The sequence below is a fragment of the Alligator mississippiensis genome, chromosome 5 (assembly GCF_030867095.1).
Source record: "Alligator mississippiensis isolate rAllMis1 chromosome 5, rAllMis1, whole genome shotgun sequence".
Classification (NCBI taxonomy): domain Eukaryota; kingdom Metazoa; phylum Chordata; order Crocodylia; family Alligatoridae; genus Alligator; species Alligator mississippiensis.
In genome coordinates, this window is record NC_081828.1 from 6,047,999 (window position 1) to 6,063,539 (window position 15,541).

A 15,541-nucleotide genomic window follows, 5' to 3' on the forward strand; every position below is an offset into this window, starting at 1 on the left:
TTAGGTTTAAGATCACATTGATGTGTCCAGGAGGAGATGTTGCAAGAACAGGCTGAGCTGCAAGTTTGTATGAAGGGAGGCAAGCCAGGAATGGAGAGGTTCACCTTCATGGCAATACCATTTTGATGTAAATCCAACACATCCAAATACAGAGGCCAAGTCAAGGAAACCTCGGAAAACTGCCTGCAGAGCAGGGAGACGGCCTTCCAGAGCCTCCCACTTCCAGCTGACACCAAGGAGCGTGATCAATACTGCAAGATAGACAATGAAAACGAGGAGAAACACACCATTTCCACATTGAAACACTTTATTCAGTCTTCCTAGAGTAGACAGAGCCTCTACCGAGTAGAAGATGACCTGCAAACTCTGCAATTACAAGAAACCGTTTGCAAAGAAGTAACAGAGTTCAGCAAGTGTTTTCTTTCAATCAAGATTCAAAAGGAACATTTTCTCCCCCCAAATAAACCAACTTTGAAAATCTTCCACTAAAACCTTATAAAACCCAACTACAGTCATAAATTAACATTAGATTAATTCAAAGGACAAGCTATCCCCCTTCTGCATGCCTTCTAATCCATATCTCCAAGAGGTCATTTTAATTATCATGCTGTCACCGCTATTCATTACTCTGCTTATAGAGACAGGAAGCCAGCACTGTGCCTTTTCGGTGCATTGGTATTCATCATATTAAGGCACTTTTCTCTTCTTAAAAATGCACACAGTTTAACCCCATAACCTTGAAATGCTGACAATATTGAGTTTGTTTTTATCATTTTCCTTCCCCTGGGTCACCCTTGCCTGTTTTCAGCTTGTTTCTTCTTCTCCCATCTCACCCCTTCCCAGAGATGAAAAAAAAAAGGAAGAAAGAAAGAATCAGGTTGATAGACTGTAAACACACAGATGTTGTCAAAGAGTATTTGTTGCTTTCTTGGCATTTGGTCCATTGTGAGAGACAGGCAGGGCCAAGTTCTGCCCCTTGCTTGTTCCCACAGACTCCTATTGCTTTGGGAGACTGCCTAGCTTTAAGCAATGGCACAACAGGTTCACAGTCAATCCCTCTGTATCTCCAGACACAGCAAAATACACATCGTTGGGCACTGAACTGAAGCCGTGGGATTGCAAGGCCGATCCTCAGCTGCCACTGTGTTTGCTCATCAGTGCAAAGCAAGTGGAAAGCTGCTCTCAGGGGGCAGCCAAGGCCTCTCCCTCCAAGATGGAAATCCTCAGGTTGCATAGAGCTGTCTACACTACCTCTATGCCTCCCAATGGGCTGGAGGGCAAGTCGGCGAAGACGAAGAAAGAACAGGGTCCACTTCCAGATTCCTGGCTGCTACCTGTGTAAATATAACCAAGGTCTCTTTAAATTTTGCCTACGACCACGTCTGACAATTGGCCTGGCCCAGATCAGCAGCTGCAAATCGGGTCCCATCCTCTCCGGTGCTGGGGAGGTTGGGTGGTTTTGGTCAAGCAAGAAGCAATCACACAAGGGAACAGTAAAGTTAAGCAGCCTGGTAGATCAGGTCTTTCCCTAGTGTTTGAACTCCAGTTTCACTAGGAACGTGGGTTGAACGTTGCATTGGTCCTGTAAGCCAGGGAAGAGGCTGCCCGTGGCAGATAGCATCCCCGGTGAAACCTGCCCCAGAAGTCGAGTCTCGTCTAGCTTTGCCAAGGGAGTGTTAAGAGGGGGAGGCAGGGATTTAAGGAGACACAAGTGGGAGCCCCTTGTGGGAAGCCTTTAAGGAGACGCAAGTGGGAAGCCAACCCATGCCGCCTACTGCCCTGCAGGCAGGACTAGGCAAGAGCCCGGCCTTGCTGGGCACCGACCTGGAGGGGCTAAGCCTGGCATGCAGGTCTTGCATGAACTGCAAGCGAGGGCACGCTTGCTGCAGTCTTGTGGAGGCACAAAAACAAGAGCTTGTAACAGCTACGCTAGCTGTATGGGCGACGGCAGTCACACAGGCATGCGTCTGTCTCTCTGAATAATTATCTGTATAACAGCTCCTTAAGGGAGCTCATGGAAAGCTCCTAACCAGGCAAGAAATGAACACAGACCCATGGAGGAGCACATAAACCCATCCCTGCCCTCTGCCCATAAGTCATAACCTGCAAACACAAAAAGCGAGATAACTGGAACAGCACATGCAACCGGCATAAAGACGTGAGAATTTGCCACTAACACGGGAGGAAGCGCACAGCGTATCGAGGAACTTTGAACTGTTCGCTCTGTCGAAGGATGGCCCCTTTAAGGAGAGCAAAAGGGTTTTTATGGTCTCCCCTCCCCCCCCCACCCTTTTTTTCTGTTAACTAACGGCTTTTTTGGCCGCAAAAAAACGATTTCTTTTTTAATCTATCCATTCTCTTTTTTCCAGAGATGAGCAAAAAGGGCTGGAATTGATTTGCCATCAGTAAAAAGAAAATCAATAGTAAAATTTCTAGCTGATTTCCCCCCTCCCCTCCAGACTATTTGTTATTTTAGAAATACTTGTCTGGGGAGAAACAAAGAGAAATCTTATCGGCTCAAACCCCAGGAGAGCTGAGCCAACTCCTTTTCCTCCGCCGGACGAAAAGTCTTCCTCTCTCAGCTTTTACGAGGAGTGGGAATCATCCTTGAGACTGGTCTGGCTTCTCTTCTCCAACTTGCTGCCTGCGTGGTTATTCCTGGGGCCGCGCTGGGCAGCACCTTTGAACGGGGGCAGTTTTTCTTTCCTGCAGATGGGAGAAAGAGAGAGAAGGCACCCACTGAATCACAATATAGAGGTTCAGCACTATGGAAGCCCAATATTCTGGTTTTTCCTTAAAAAAAAAGAAAAAATCTTTGTGCAGAATCAGATGGGGAAGTGAATTTACAAGCTAGCCATGTGATTTACTCCAGAAATTAGCAATGTCACCTATTTTATTGCTCCTATGGTCAGGGTAGAAGGATTCCCCCCTGAGCCTCCAGTGTCTTGTCCAGTCTAGGCTCATATACTAAATCCACCACTTTATTAGTTAGTCCACATGCTAATAATCTCACAACAGTTTTTACTCATGTTCTGCCTAATTTTCCATTGGCTTCATTTTTGCCTGTTTCTCAGAGCTGTAACATTGGGGATGTGCTGGTGGATACACCTTGCCAGTACCCAGATCTGCACACGTCTTCCCAGGCAATGCCCACCCCAGTCCAGCCAATGACATTCAACTCTCCCTAGGCCTGAAGAAGGGAGTTTGTGCCTGAAAGCTTGCAAAGAACAATTTTTCCAACTATTCAGTTGGTCTAATAAAAGAGAAGAACTTTGTCTGCCTAATAATTACATGTGGATGCACGTGTTTAATGCAGTAAGTTTCCTTAAAAATCAATCTCTCCCACCTCACTCACCTTTATACCTCTTCTCTGGGTTTTCTCCGATATGACATGCACCTGGAAAATGGTTTGGGGACAATATATGTTGTAGGGGTAGAAGACAAAGGGAATTCTGCTCTTGCTATGCTGTAGGAATTGAGACCGCGCCAATTCAATGGTCTGAACTGCATTGCTTTTGTGTGTCATCCCACCAACTACAGGCGGAAGAAAAAATCCTGGCTCTTCAGCCGTCTTTTTTCTATGTTGGTGGCCGGACTCTCAAAAGGGACCGTATTGGCTTAGCCTGCTTGCACTGCAGGCAGTGTGGATTTGACACCTGGCCTCAACGTGAGCAGAGGGCAGCCAGTCAAGTACTTTGGAAATCCCTCCCTCAGCAGCCAGCAACAATGAAGATTATGAAGACACGGAGCCTGGTTTCCTTCTCTTACATTTTGCTCCGTTGCCTTTTCTGCACCTCAACCTCAGCTTGTGAACAGATTTGGTCAGTGCTGGTCTCACGCTGCTCACTTTTGCCTCTGCTTTTGCAAACACTAGTAAAATGCTGCTGTGCCTGTGTGTACAGCACCATGCAGGAAGTTCTGATGCTTTTTAATAAAACTTGTTGTTTTTTTTTAAATGGGCTCCATCTTCAAACAATGGCTGTGGCACCCTTTGGTGGACCCCACTAATCCTGCTGTTTATTCCACCTCCTGCCAGGGTACCAACCTGTCCTTGCCCACCACATCTCTGATGGAAAATAAGATGCAAGTTTTGGAGGCTGCCATCAGAAGACCTGAGTGAGTCTGTAGGTCCTTCACTCTGGCCCAGATCTTTTGCCTCCGAGTCTTATCCGGGGATCTCTCCTCAGTGTGGTCACTCTCACTCTACCGGTGAACTCTGTCTTCATGAAAGTTCACAGCTTTTAAGCTCGAGCCCCGTCTTTCAGCAAGGGTTCACTCACTACCCCATTTCATCACACAGTGCTTTCCCTGGGCACCCACTCCCCTGCAGCCATGCCCGTGGCTCACAGCTAAAACAGACTCAAAACCAAAATGGAAACACATCACTTATCTCCATGTGAGACTCTTCCTGTTGAGCTGCTTCTTCTTTGAGACTCTTCTTTTCCTTCCAGTCTCTGGCCCAGTCTGAAGCCCTCTTTTAAGATCCAGGCTTATATGGCTCCAGGCTCCATCCCCTTCCAGTTGTCTGACCCACCACGCAACTAGGTGCAGGTTTTTTCCTTTCACAAACTAGCAAGCTTATTACTTTGGAGCGTGCCTCTCCATAGCTAGTACCTGCAGCCTCAAGATTTACAAGCAGACTTAGGGCTCTGCAGCCAGCTTCTGTCTCTCCAGTAACAGAGGTTAGAGGCCCAGTTAGATACGACAGAGAGAGAGATTATAACCCTCCCCACCCCTTTTTTTGCAATATATATATATATATATATATATATATATATATATATATATATGTACATACACATACAGGGGTTAGGGGCCCAGTTAGATATGATAGAGAGAGATTATAACCCCGCCCCTTTTTTTTTGCAATATATATATATATATATATATATATATATATATATATATATATGTATATATACACACACACACACACACATACAGGGGTTAGGGGCCCAGTTAGATATGACAGAGAGATTATAAACTCCCCCTTCCCCCTTTTTTTCTGCAATATATATATATACAGGGGTTAGGGGCCCACTTAGATACAACAGAAAGGGAGATTGTAACCCCCCGCCTTTTTTTTTTTGCAATATATATATATATTTGCAATATATATATATATTGCAATATATATATATATTGCAAAAAAAAAGGAAGGGGGTTTACAATCTCTCTCTCTGTCATATATAACTGGCCCCCTAACCCCTGTATATATATATATATATATTGCAAAAAAAAAAAAAAAAGGGGGTGGGGTTACAATCTCTCTCGCTGTCATTATATATATATATATATATATATATCTATATAGATATAGATATATATATATATATATATAGATATATAACTCCACCTCCAACACTGCCAAGTGGCTCCTATGGTTCACTTGCCAGCTCAAAGCACACTAAAAACCCATTGCACATTTTGCACCGTGTAACCGCACCCATCTCCATACCCGTACCCCCACCCACTGCCCTCCTCAGAGGGTCTACTCTTAAAAGGCTGTGCCAGACCCCTCTCTACCAGATGAGGTCTGCCATTTCTTTCCTGTCGTCCTCTCCTGCCGTCCTGTAATACCAGCAGTCGTGCGCCTACATCCCCTGCAGAATCAAGCCTGAAAAGCCCCGGCTGTCCCAAAGAACGAGCCAATCTAGGCTGAGCTCTGTCTTCCTAAATGTTTGGCTGAGCTGGCTCTAGAAAGAAGAGGCAGAGCCCGCAGCGTGGTGTGCAGAGGCACTCTCCTGTTGAAAAGGCAGTGATGTCCCCCAGATGCTGGAAAGTACCTGGCATAAGGAGGCTTCTTATAGCTGTCCCAGTCCCTCCCTGTCCATGAGCATCTCCTTTGGGACTGTAAGTGCTGAAAACCATGCTGGCCAAACCCGGCCCCTCCCCAGTTTGCAGGCAAAGCATGGCTGCCCTCTGTACAATGCATAGAAGGAAACCTTTTCCTCCCAAGACACAGCACACCAGCCCTACCGTAGCCAAAAAATGTCTCCCTCTGCCAGCCCACAAACACACCCCTTTCTATTTCCTCTCCTCCTTTATCTTGGTACCATGCATAATTATCTCTCTCCAGCCTGGCCATTGCACGGCTAGGAAAACAGATACAACTTCTGATTTCTTCTCCATTAAAAAGAGGCAAAACCAGGCTATCAGTTTTCAGCCTGACTAGAGAAAGCACAACATGCTGGCAGCCCGCTTCACAATGACGGATAGGCTTAGATCAACTGTCAGCGCTGCCCGCACTGACTCAGGCGTCTCATCCTACGCGGTGTGTACTTCGTGATGCTCTCCCTGCTGCACCACTCCATTTACCTGTCAGGCTCCATGTCTTGCCAATTTTCTTTATTCACCCAGCGTTGCTATGGGAAGACACACATTTAAGTAGCCCCAGATGCCTGATCTAATCTTTAAGTGCTCACATATATATTGCCTGCTTCTCATGTAGTCCTTTATTTGCATTACCGTAGCATTCGGGGCGCCAACCAAGAATGCTCTGGGCACCGTACAAGCACACGCTGGAAATCCCAGTGGGGCAGGTACCATTTCCTCCTATGTAAATAAGTGAAAGGGGTGGGGGGGAGTGAAGTGGCTCGCCCAAATTAGGTGTTGCATGCGGAGCTGGAGATACCCACGGCTGTCGCTGTACTATAATCACAGCTGCACATTTCTAACTCCCTCTGTTTCTTACTACTGGAAAGACCTTTTCAAAGCACAAACAATCAATGGCTTTGCTTTTGCTTAATCGGATGGCACATTGGTATTTTGGAATGGGAATGTCGAGATGAAAAGAAAGCCTAGTACCGCATGTCCTCGCTCCTGGGTGTTGCTCTCGGCGGTGCTTCTGCATTGCACATCTAATAGCCTGTGGGTTGAGAGCAGTGGGGGCACAATCGGGGCCATGTGAGCCACAGAGCAAGGCTTTCTCTGGCCAGCTCACTTTCTAGCAGTGGCATAACATGGGGTGAGTGAGCAGGGCACCAGACCTAGGCACCAGACTGGTGTCCCCCAAGGAGTCTTTGCCCAGGGAGAAGCCCTGTCCCAACCAGGTATGGGACACCACAAGAGCAGCAGCTGGGGTCTTTGAGTCCCCTGGGCAGGTAAGACAGACCACCCTCACCCTCCTCCATCACCCTGCCAGGGCACAGGGGGGTTTGTCCAGGGTGCAAAACATGTTTCCTACAACTCTGTGATCCACCCAATATATCTTCTCTTCTCATCTGCCTAGTGAGCCGGCTTCAGCAGGATCGGTCGGGCATACTCTTGGCCCTGTTTACCCTGTGACCTGGTGGTCAGAGCCCATTGCTGGAAAACAGAAGATAGACAAGGCTGGCATTGCTGGGTGATTCAAGACATCTGGGTCTCCTGTTCTCTAGGCAATTGGCTCTACCAAGCCTGGGGAGCCTCATAGGGTCTGTCACCCCCCCTGGCATCCAGCCCCAGGCTGCTTGCCTCTCTGGTCACCTGGAGCACTCTCCCAGTTCACCTGCCATGCCTTGATGTTATGAATTATAAGTGCAGGAGTCTGCCCTTGACTAACTAGGATGCCAGCCTGAATTCCCTTCACTGCAGTGAAGATCTTTGTGTATCCTTCTCTTTTTTTCAAGTTCAGATGGGGAAACCCTGTAGATGCCTGCACAGCCAGTTGTGGGTTGCAGACATCCATTCAACCCTCCTACAACACCCACCACCTCCCTCACCAAGCAAATGCTAGAGCTGTGCCTCCGCTCTTATAGCATCCTCGGGCTTCACCACAGCCCCTAGAGTTTGCAGGCTCCTTTGGGCCCTTCAGATAAGCCTCTAAGTGCTTGGTCCCTTTCCCAGCCCTCGGGGCTCACAGCCCCTTCTGAAAGCCCTCTGGGCTTCTGTGCTCCTCTGCACAGCCCTCAGCCTGGGTTATGGCCCTGCAGAGTTCAGACCACTCTCCCTCACTTTTGGTAGTCTTCAGCGGTCCAATCAACAAAGCCACAGCACCTTCCCGAGGTGCTCGCCACGGCCTCCTTCCATCCCTTCAGCCGCTCCCATGCCTTGCAGCTTTTCCAGCAGCAGCATACATAGAGCATGCAACATGAAGCACTTATCTTCAGTGTCAAACTCCCTGCAGTTTTTATTCCACTCCAGGTTCTGGGGAACTCCTCTTTTGGAGTCAGTCTGAGGCCTGCTCTGTGGGTTTGGACTTATAAAGTGGCTCCTATAGTGTCCAGGGGCCTAATAAGAGATCTTGAAGTCAGGTAACAGCTCTTACGGGCCTCTGGTGCCCAGCAGCAGCTTCCATAGAGCCCTGGACCCCCAGACCCTTGTTATGCACCCAGACTCCTCCTCCTAAAGGGGCTGGGTCTCTCTCTCGAGTTTTCCTCTCCTGAGTAACAGGGTAGGGGGCATGCTACAATGCCCAAACAGCTAGGCTAAAGAATAGGATGGGCCTTTTCAGATTTTCTTTGGCTTCTCTGGGGAACAGGATCCAACCATCTGCCCAGGTAGCCTAAATGCTGCATAAGAAAGTTAGCGGTGCAAGTACCACTCACCCATCTGACGGTGAAAATGAAGAGCAGACATGAAACTGGCTAGAAGCAAAGGGACAGATTCTTTACTCCTGCTTGATGCCGGTCCAAGCCCATTGATTTATACTCCGTTGCAAAAAGCTAGGGGTGCAAAGTTGAGGCTCATCCCAAAAAGCCAGCCTGATCTGCCCCATATCTGACTGCACATGGAGGGACGTGAGGAAGGCAATACATGCGATTGGTGGCAGGAAGGTAAAGTAAATCTTTAGTGTCTTGACACCCATCTTGCTGGGGTCATCTGACCCCAGAAGTTTTCCTGCCCAAGTGCCCCGATGATTTGTAAGGTCTCTTCCAGCCCCTAACTATGACACTCAATGCTAAAATAATACGGGAGAGTGCACCAGGCGGCCAGTAATATAAACTTCATCATCATCATCACCATCTAGATTGGGTATTAGTCGCACGGACGAGGAAAACCCTGCTTAACCATCCAAGAAGCAAGAACAGCTCTGAGAAGTGGGATTTGTAGATAAACTGGTGTTTCTCAAAGGTCAAGGAAGGGCCAGATCTAGACAAGTAAACTAGACGCCTTCACAGGCCTTAGGCAGAGTTGAGGCACCTAAGCCACAAAAAAGTGACCCAGAATATGCTGGATCTGTTATTACTATTTACTCTAGCGCTCTCAGCCAGCTGGTAAAGACAAGAGCACATACCACCTAATCCCAAGGAATTGCACGTGGTTAACAAACACAAAACTACCCGGCTTTCTTTTCAGGAACCTGGAAATCTTAGAGCTCTGGAAACACCGTCATAAGCCTGGGCTATGTTAAAGCACAGGCATTTGAAAAAGCCATTGGACAACAAAAAGCAAAGCAAAACCCTTGGGACTCACCAGGCTAACGACATACAATCTTTTGGTTTTGAGCTGTTTTCCACAACGATGCGCTAGACTTCAGAGTCATAGGGAAGTGGGGCTGCTAGGGACCTCGCGACGTCATGTAGTCCTCCCTTACCCACTGAATAAGACCCAAGCCAGGTGCTCTGTTAACTAATGGCATCATGGCCTGCTAATAAGAGAGCCAATTTAAATAAATTGTGCATTTAAATTGCAAAGGGGTGGGGGGAGAGTTGCACATATCATATGTCTGGGATCAAATAGGATCATTGGGGCCGAACAATGGCTCCTCTGATCTACAGGACTAAGGAATCTTGCCATACTGATATACATCTGAGCTGGGTTATTTTTCTTTTTTTCTTTTTTAATACAAGTTCACAAATTGTGCATTTCCATTTGAGGGCAACCAAACCAAATCAATAATCGATGCCTGGTCACTTCAAACGCTTTTTTCCTGAGTGTCCCAGTGGAGACAACCCTTTGGTCATGGAAACGGAGCACTTTCTGCATCTCCGTTTGCTCAGCCGCCCGTCACAGCTGCAGTCTAACACACGTGTGCTGTGTGCACTAGTGCGTGCCGCTGCAGCCGGGGCGGATGCATTTTGCCGGCACGCTGGTTTTGAAGCCCTTGATGGGGTAATTGTTATATTTTGGCGAGCCCTCTGCTGGAGGCTATCCAAGCAATGAAAATCCCCTAGCACTCCGTAAATGGATCCTTTTCAGTGAACCCACGCATATATGTCACCGTTTAAAACCTGAAAGGTTTTTCGGTTTTTTTGTTCCTTTTAACGACAGCTACAAGTATTGAGAGCTGCATAAAACGTGCAGACACATGTAGGAGTGAGCTGACAGATTATAATTATCAATAGAGCAGGGGGGGAAAACAAAAATTAATTTTTGAGGCAAAACATATCATTTGCCTTTAAACTCTGGTGGTGCTTCCATTAGTAATGCAATTCGCGGCCCTGGAATTCAGGTTTGAGTCGTTTGAATTTGCAGCATCTTTTTTTAAAGGGATGTTGGCCTACCTGGGAGCACAGAAAGGATTTTTAGCAATGAATATAGCTTTGCACTGTTTGAATGCAAAAAAGGTAGAGGGTAAAAGCACATCCACAGGCGACCGCTGTAAGGCTTAATTTCTATGTCAGCCCATGATAGAGCAACGTACCATGATACCAGCCTCAGTGGCTATATAATTTGGCATGCCTGGAGTATGCAACAGTATTTGAAATTCACTCTGGTGCCATCTCTTGATAGATAATGAAAACTGCATCCAAGAGCATTTCCATCTGGTGGAGGTAAAATTCACAAAAAGAGTCGTGATGTGATAATGAGTTTTGAGGTAGCCTCTTTTTTTTTCCTTATTCACTTTGTTTTCTCCTTTACACAAACATTATTGATGCAAGTCTTTTTTTTTTTTTAGAGCAGTATGCAGAAGAGGAAGAAGGCAATGTACTGTTTATTGAGCTGTGTCTGCAAGATGCAGGATGTGCTGCCCGTGGCGCTCACTTTCTGGTTGCTTTTCAGCACCTCGGCTCCTTCCTTCCAGTCTGTTCCCTACCTTTTTTTTGCAGGAGTGACATGAGCTGTCGCCGTGACAAGGAGCCCCAAGAGGTGAAGAGCCTGCATGTGTCCTCTGCGAACAAGAGAGCCAGCTCCACCTGCCCGTGTCTGCCAGAGGCCTGCAAGGAAACCCTTCCTTGAAGCCACAAGGCAGACACATTTCCTATGAACCAGGCACCAAAGGGAAAAAAGGGGGGGAGATAGAAGGCCGCTCCCGGTGTCTGCAGCAGTTAGTAAGCACTGCTAAGATGCAAAGCTGAAGTCTGAATTGCTTCCCCACTAGCAGCTATTGAAGAATGTGTATTTTATTAATGTGTTTCTGGCCTTTGGAGACATTTAATTAAGCTCCATTTACTAAGTGGCTCAGACGCCTGGCTTCTAATACAGGGAAACCTTCGGTTTGCATGTCATGCTAGCAGCACAAATGGGGTAGCAGGGCTTGAAGATGACCCGTCTGCTTCCCCCAGCAGCAACTCCACCGGAGCATTTCAAATCCATCTTAGGGCTGGCGAGACAAAAAAAGTGGGATCTAGAAGATAGCTTCCTTGATGCCCATTTCTACACTGACTCCCAATTTGATCGTACAATTTATTACTGATGCTGGGAACCGCCAGCATGGATTCCAGTCCATGGCCTTCCTCCAGCTCCTGCCAGATGGATGCCAAGTTTGGTGGGTGAATGGGCATTTGCTTTGGTTATCCCATTAATAAGGTTCTCCCAGAGGTTTTGTATCTCCGTCACTCCCTACCGGTTTTTAAAAAGGCATTTAAAATTGTCTAATTGGGTGCATGCCCTGGTGCTCAAGGAGCCCTTTGCAATGGCTTACACCTTACAGCATTCTTGGTGTGTGCCAATCCATAACCTACCGTACTTTCAAAATTTTGCAGGAAACCCCACATGCCGGCATCAGCATCTGGCAATCAGACGGTTCATTCTTCCTTGTGGCTAGGCTGCGGTCTCCCTACGAGCCCTGTGTGTTGTGCAGTAGGTAGTAGCACTGCCCTAGGTGCAGCACAGAGAAGAACAATTGCCCTGGGAAAGGATGCCTTGCTGCTGGCCTAGATCAGGAATAAAGTAGAAGACCTGGTATACCCGCTTGTGGATGATGCCTGGAGGAAGGAAGCAAAGTCTCCACCTGCTTCTCACCTCTCCCTGCCCACCTGTCCCATAGGGGACTTCTAGGCACAAAATGCACTCTTTATTCTTACTCCTATACATGCAGATCCACAACCTGGCTACCCCATGTACAGGGGCAGGAAGAAAAGCTAGGTGTCTTTGGGTCCACATTAGGATTGCCTGATAAGCGACACACATTTTTATTGCAAAGTAATAAGGAACCTCATTAAAGGAACAATATTATGCTGCAATCTCAGACACTTAGGAAATAGGAAATCCCAGACTCAGGGTTGCCTGGGCCATCTTCATTCAGCCCGTTGTGCATATATATAGCGACACAGTGTTTAATCACACGGTCACACGCTATTTCTTTAACACAACCCTGGCCTTATTTAGAGAAGAAAACAGGCAGTGCCCAGAGCAGAGCAGCTCTTTGATATTGCGTTTCGTGCTCATGTTCAATGCGGGGTATCACCTGCCTTATTTACCGCGCACTATTCAAACTCTGCTCTGAAGATGAAATGATTCCTTCTTGCCTGGGCTTTCGATGGTTTTCAGTACAATAGCTGAGTTCTTCACAAATGGTAATAGATCTATTTTCACAACTTTCTCATGACATTATCCCCATTTTACAGGTGGAGAGGTGAGGCACGGAGACCAGTGAATGTGGGTGCCCCATTTGAGAGGGCCCAATCTCAGAGTACCTAAACCGATAGAGCGTTTTCTGCCCCTAGCGCACAGCTCCCATTAACTTCAGTTGTAGTCGCGTGGGAATCATCAGTTTTACAAAACAGACCCCGGGGCTGGGCGGCCAAGAACAAGGAGCGCCCCGGCCACGACTGCCTGTAAAGCCTGGAGTCAGTGGCTTGCCCAGCATCTGTGGTCACATCCCTGGACTCGGTAGAGGAAGTGGAGATAGACCACTCATCTCGACTTGGACACCTTATCCCTTCTCTTCCTTATGGTCCCCTGCCCCACTATCACAGCCTTTCCAACTTGTGCAAGCAATGAAGCGGACGATGTCCCCCTTCACTGCACAACCCCAGCACATCCCCAGAGCAGGTCCACTCTTTTCCTTGAAGGAAGCAGGTGGAGAAATATGGTAGGTGAGACCAAAGTTAAGAACAGACCATATGCACCAGGGGATGGAGGCAAGGTTGCACAGGTAGACTAGGTCTGGCCTTTCCTTGCTTTTCAGCACTCCACTTTGCAAACTTAGCGGCCTTTAATCTTTGGGTGGGTGCATGGATTTTCCTGGGTTTTTTTTAAATAAGCAAACTTCCCCATCTCTCCCCCCTCCCCCAGCTTTCCATCAGGTGACCCACATGGCTCATGGGCCAGGTTTAAACCATCCACCTCGGTGGAGGATTTCAGCCCCAGCGATCAGTTTGGCAAAGTCAGAAGCAGCTGAACACTGGGTCTTATGGGAAGTGTCAGGCAGGCTTAATCGTAAGCACTGCTACCTGCCCTGCATATAATACCACCGAAGATGCAGCTGGAGCCCCGCCACGGAGCTCAGCTGTGGCTGAATTTGCTGCTTATTGCAGGGCTGAGAGAAGAGTCGTCACATAATGAAAGGCAGATGCGTGCTCTGCCCTTCATTAACAGCCAGGTCCCTGGAAGCCTTTCTGGACGGCGCTCTCCGGGTCTGGGCTCACTTTGCTGGATCTGAAGGAGGACATTTGGGCTGCAGGGCAGGCTTTGTCTTGGCCCGCATCTCTGTGTCGCTCACCTGCAACGCTGTCTCCTCGAACAGCTCGATCAGAAAAACGACTTGTAAGGCTGAGGTCTCAGTGGCTTCATTAGAGATTCCCAGGACTCATCTATTCTGCCTCCGTAATGTGCCCGGTGGTTCTAGCAATGCTTTTAATTCATTAGCACGCTTATGAGGATGTTATAACCTCCTCCCTCTCTTGGATCATCTAAAGGCGTGCTTGCAGATCTCACCAGGGAAGCTCTGCCCTTTCTGCCCTTAGGAAAACAACCACTTGTCATGCAAACGATCTTGCAGGTTGGCTGCTGTTTAAGGATTTTTTAGGGGCGTTTGCTTAGAGATCACAGGGTGGCAGTGGGGAAAGAGGTTTCAGAGAGGAGGATGGCAGATCAAGTCCTGAGCTGGGAGGACCCGCTGAGATTGAAGGACATGTTTCTAGGGAGCAGGGAGAAGAAGTAGGATAGTGGGTGTTGGCAAGGCAATGTTGTGTGGAGTTTGGTTGGAAATCTTTGTGGTGGCCAGGGGGGAAAGACACTTTGGTGCAAAGAAATGGACTTCCCCCCGCCCCACCCTCTCCTTCCACACCCCACCCCGCTGGAGAGGAGATGGGTTTCTATAGTGCACCGAGCACGTAACAGGGATCCTTTCCTAGCCATCGATTCCTGGGGTCTGTTCCTGTTCCTGACTTGCACTATAGCACCGGGCAAGTCATTTCTCCTTTCCGTGCCTTTGTTTTCCCTCCTGCCATTTGATGATGATGACACAGGACCTTGAGCTGCGAGATCTTCCCATCAAACAAGCCCTATCATAGTATCATAGTACTTGGGGTCAGAAGGGAACTAAACAGATCATCAGGTCTGACCCCCTGCCCCAGGCAGGAACGAGTGCTGGGGTCATAACACCCCAGCCAAATATCTGTCCAGCCTATGGGCACCCCTGAAACTGCAACATCCCAGAGCCTGCCTGCTTCAGAAATGCCCTCGGACATACATCATCCCACGTCTGATAGCTGGGCCAAAGCATCCTATTCGTTTTCTATAGCACGTCTAACGAGTCTGCACCCTCGTTTTCGTGAGTCTGGAGAATCCGTCAACGTTTTACTGTTCTTTCATCATCTGTAAGCAAAACTTGCCCTGCTTCATGCTGATAACTGTGTTATATAATTAGCCCTGATCAGACAAATGGTTGATACTGTTTTACATATTCAAATCCATTTCTATTGTCATTTCTTTTCCAACCCAGACATGAAGCTTCAGAACTGGTTTTCAGGTAGTTCAGGGGCCCGCTATTCATGTGGGTTCACAGTTAGCAAGAAAGCATCAAAGAACTATATAATATAATATAATATAATATAATATAATATAATATAATATATGTGTTGTCCTACATTATGTTACATTAAGTTACACTAAATTACATTGTGTGTATAGGGTATGATCAACTGTATAGTATAGTATAGTATAGTATAGTATAGTATAGTATAGTATAGTATAGTATATGTGTTGTCCTACTTTATGTTACATTATGTGTGTACGGTGTGTGTGACATTATGTGTGTTACATTATGTGTGACAAAGCCAGGAATACAAATAATAAAGCCTTTTTTTTTGTACTGGAAGACTCTGACATTTACTGAGACATCAGGAATTAACAGCATGAATCATTTAAAATCTGTTCCCTAAGCATATATTGTCTTTGGGGTGAAAATTAACCACATTGCAGTTGCCCAAACAAACAAATACCCCTCCCC

General features: G+C 47.3%; 1 protein-coding gene across 1 annotated transcript in view; it reads right to left on the bottom strand.

Annotated features, from left to right (window-relative positions):
* Nucleotides 1-289: 289 nt before the first annotated feature.
* Nucleotides 290-15,541, bottom strand: part of LOC102572691 (BEN domain-containing protein 5) — a 1,452,508-nt gene continuing 1,437,256 nt past the window's right edge. The window contains exon 13 of the mRNA XM_059727817.1: nucleotides 290-2,706. Within this exon, the coding sequence (XP_059583800.1) occupies nucleotides 2,586-2,706 (121 nt within the window). The 3' untranslated portion in view covers nucleotides 290-2,585. The remainder of the gene's footprint in view (nucleotides 2,707-15,541) is intronic.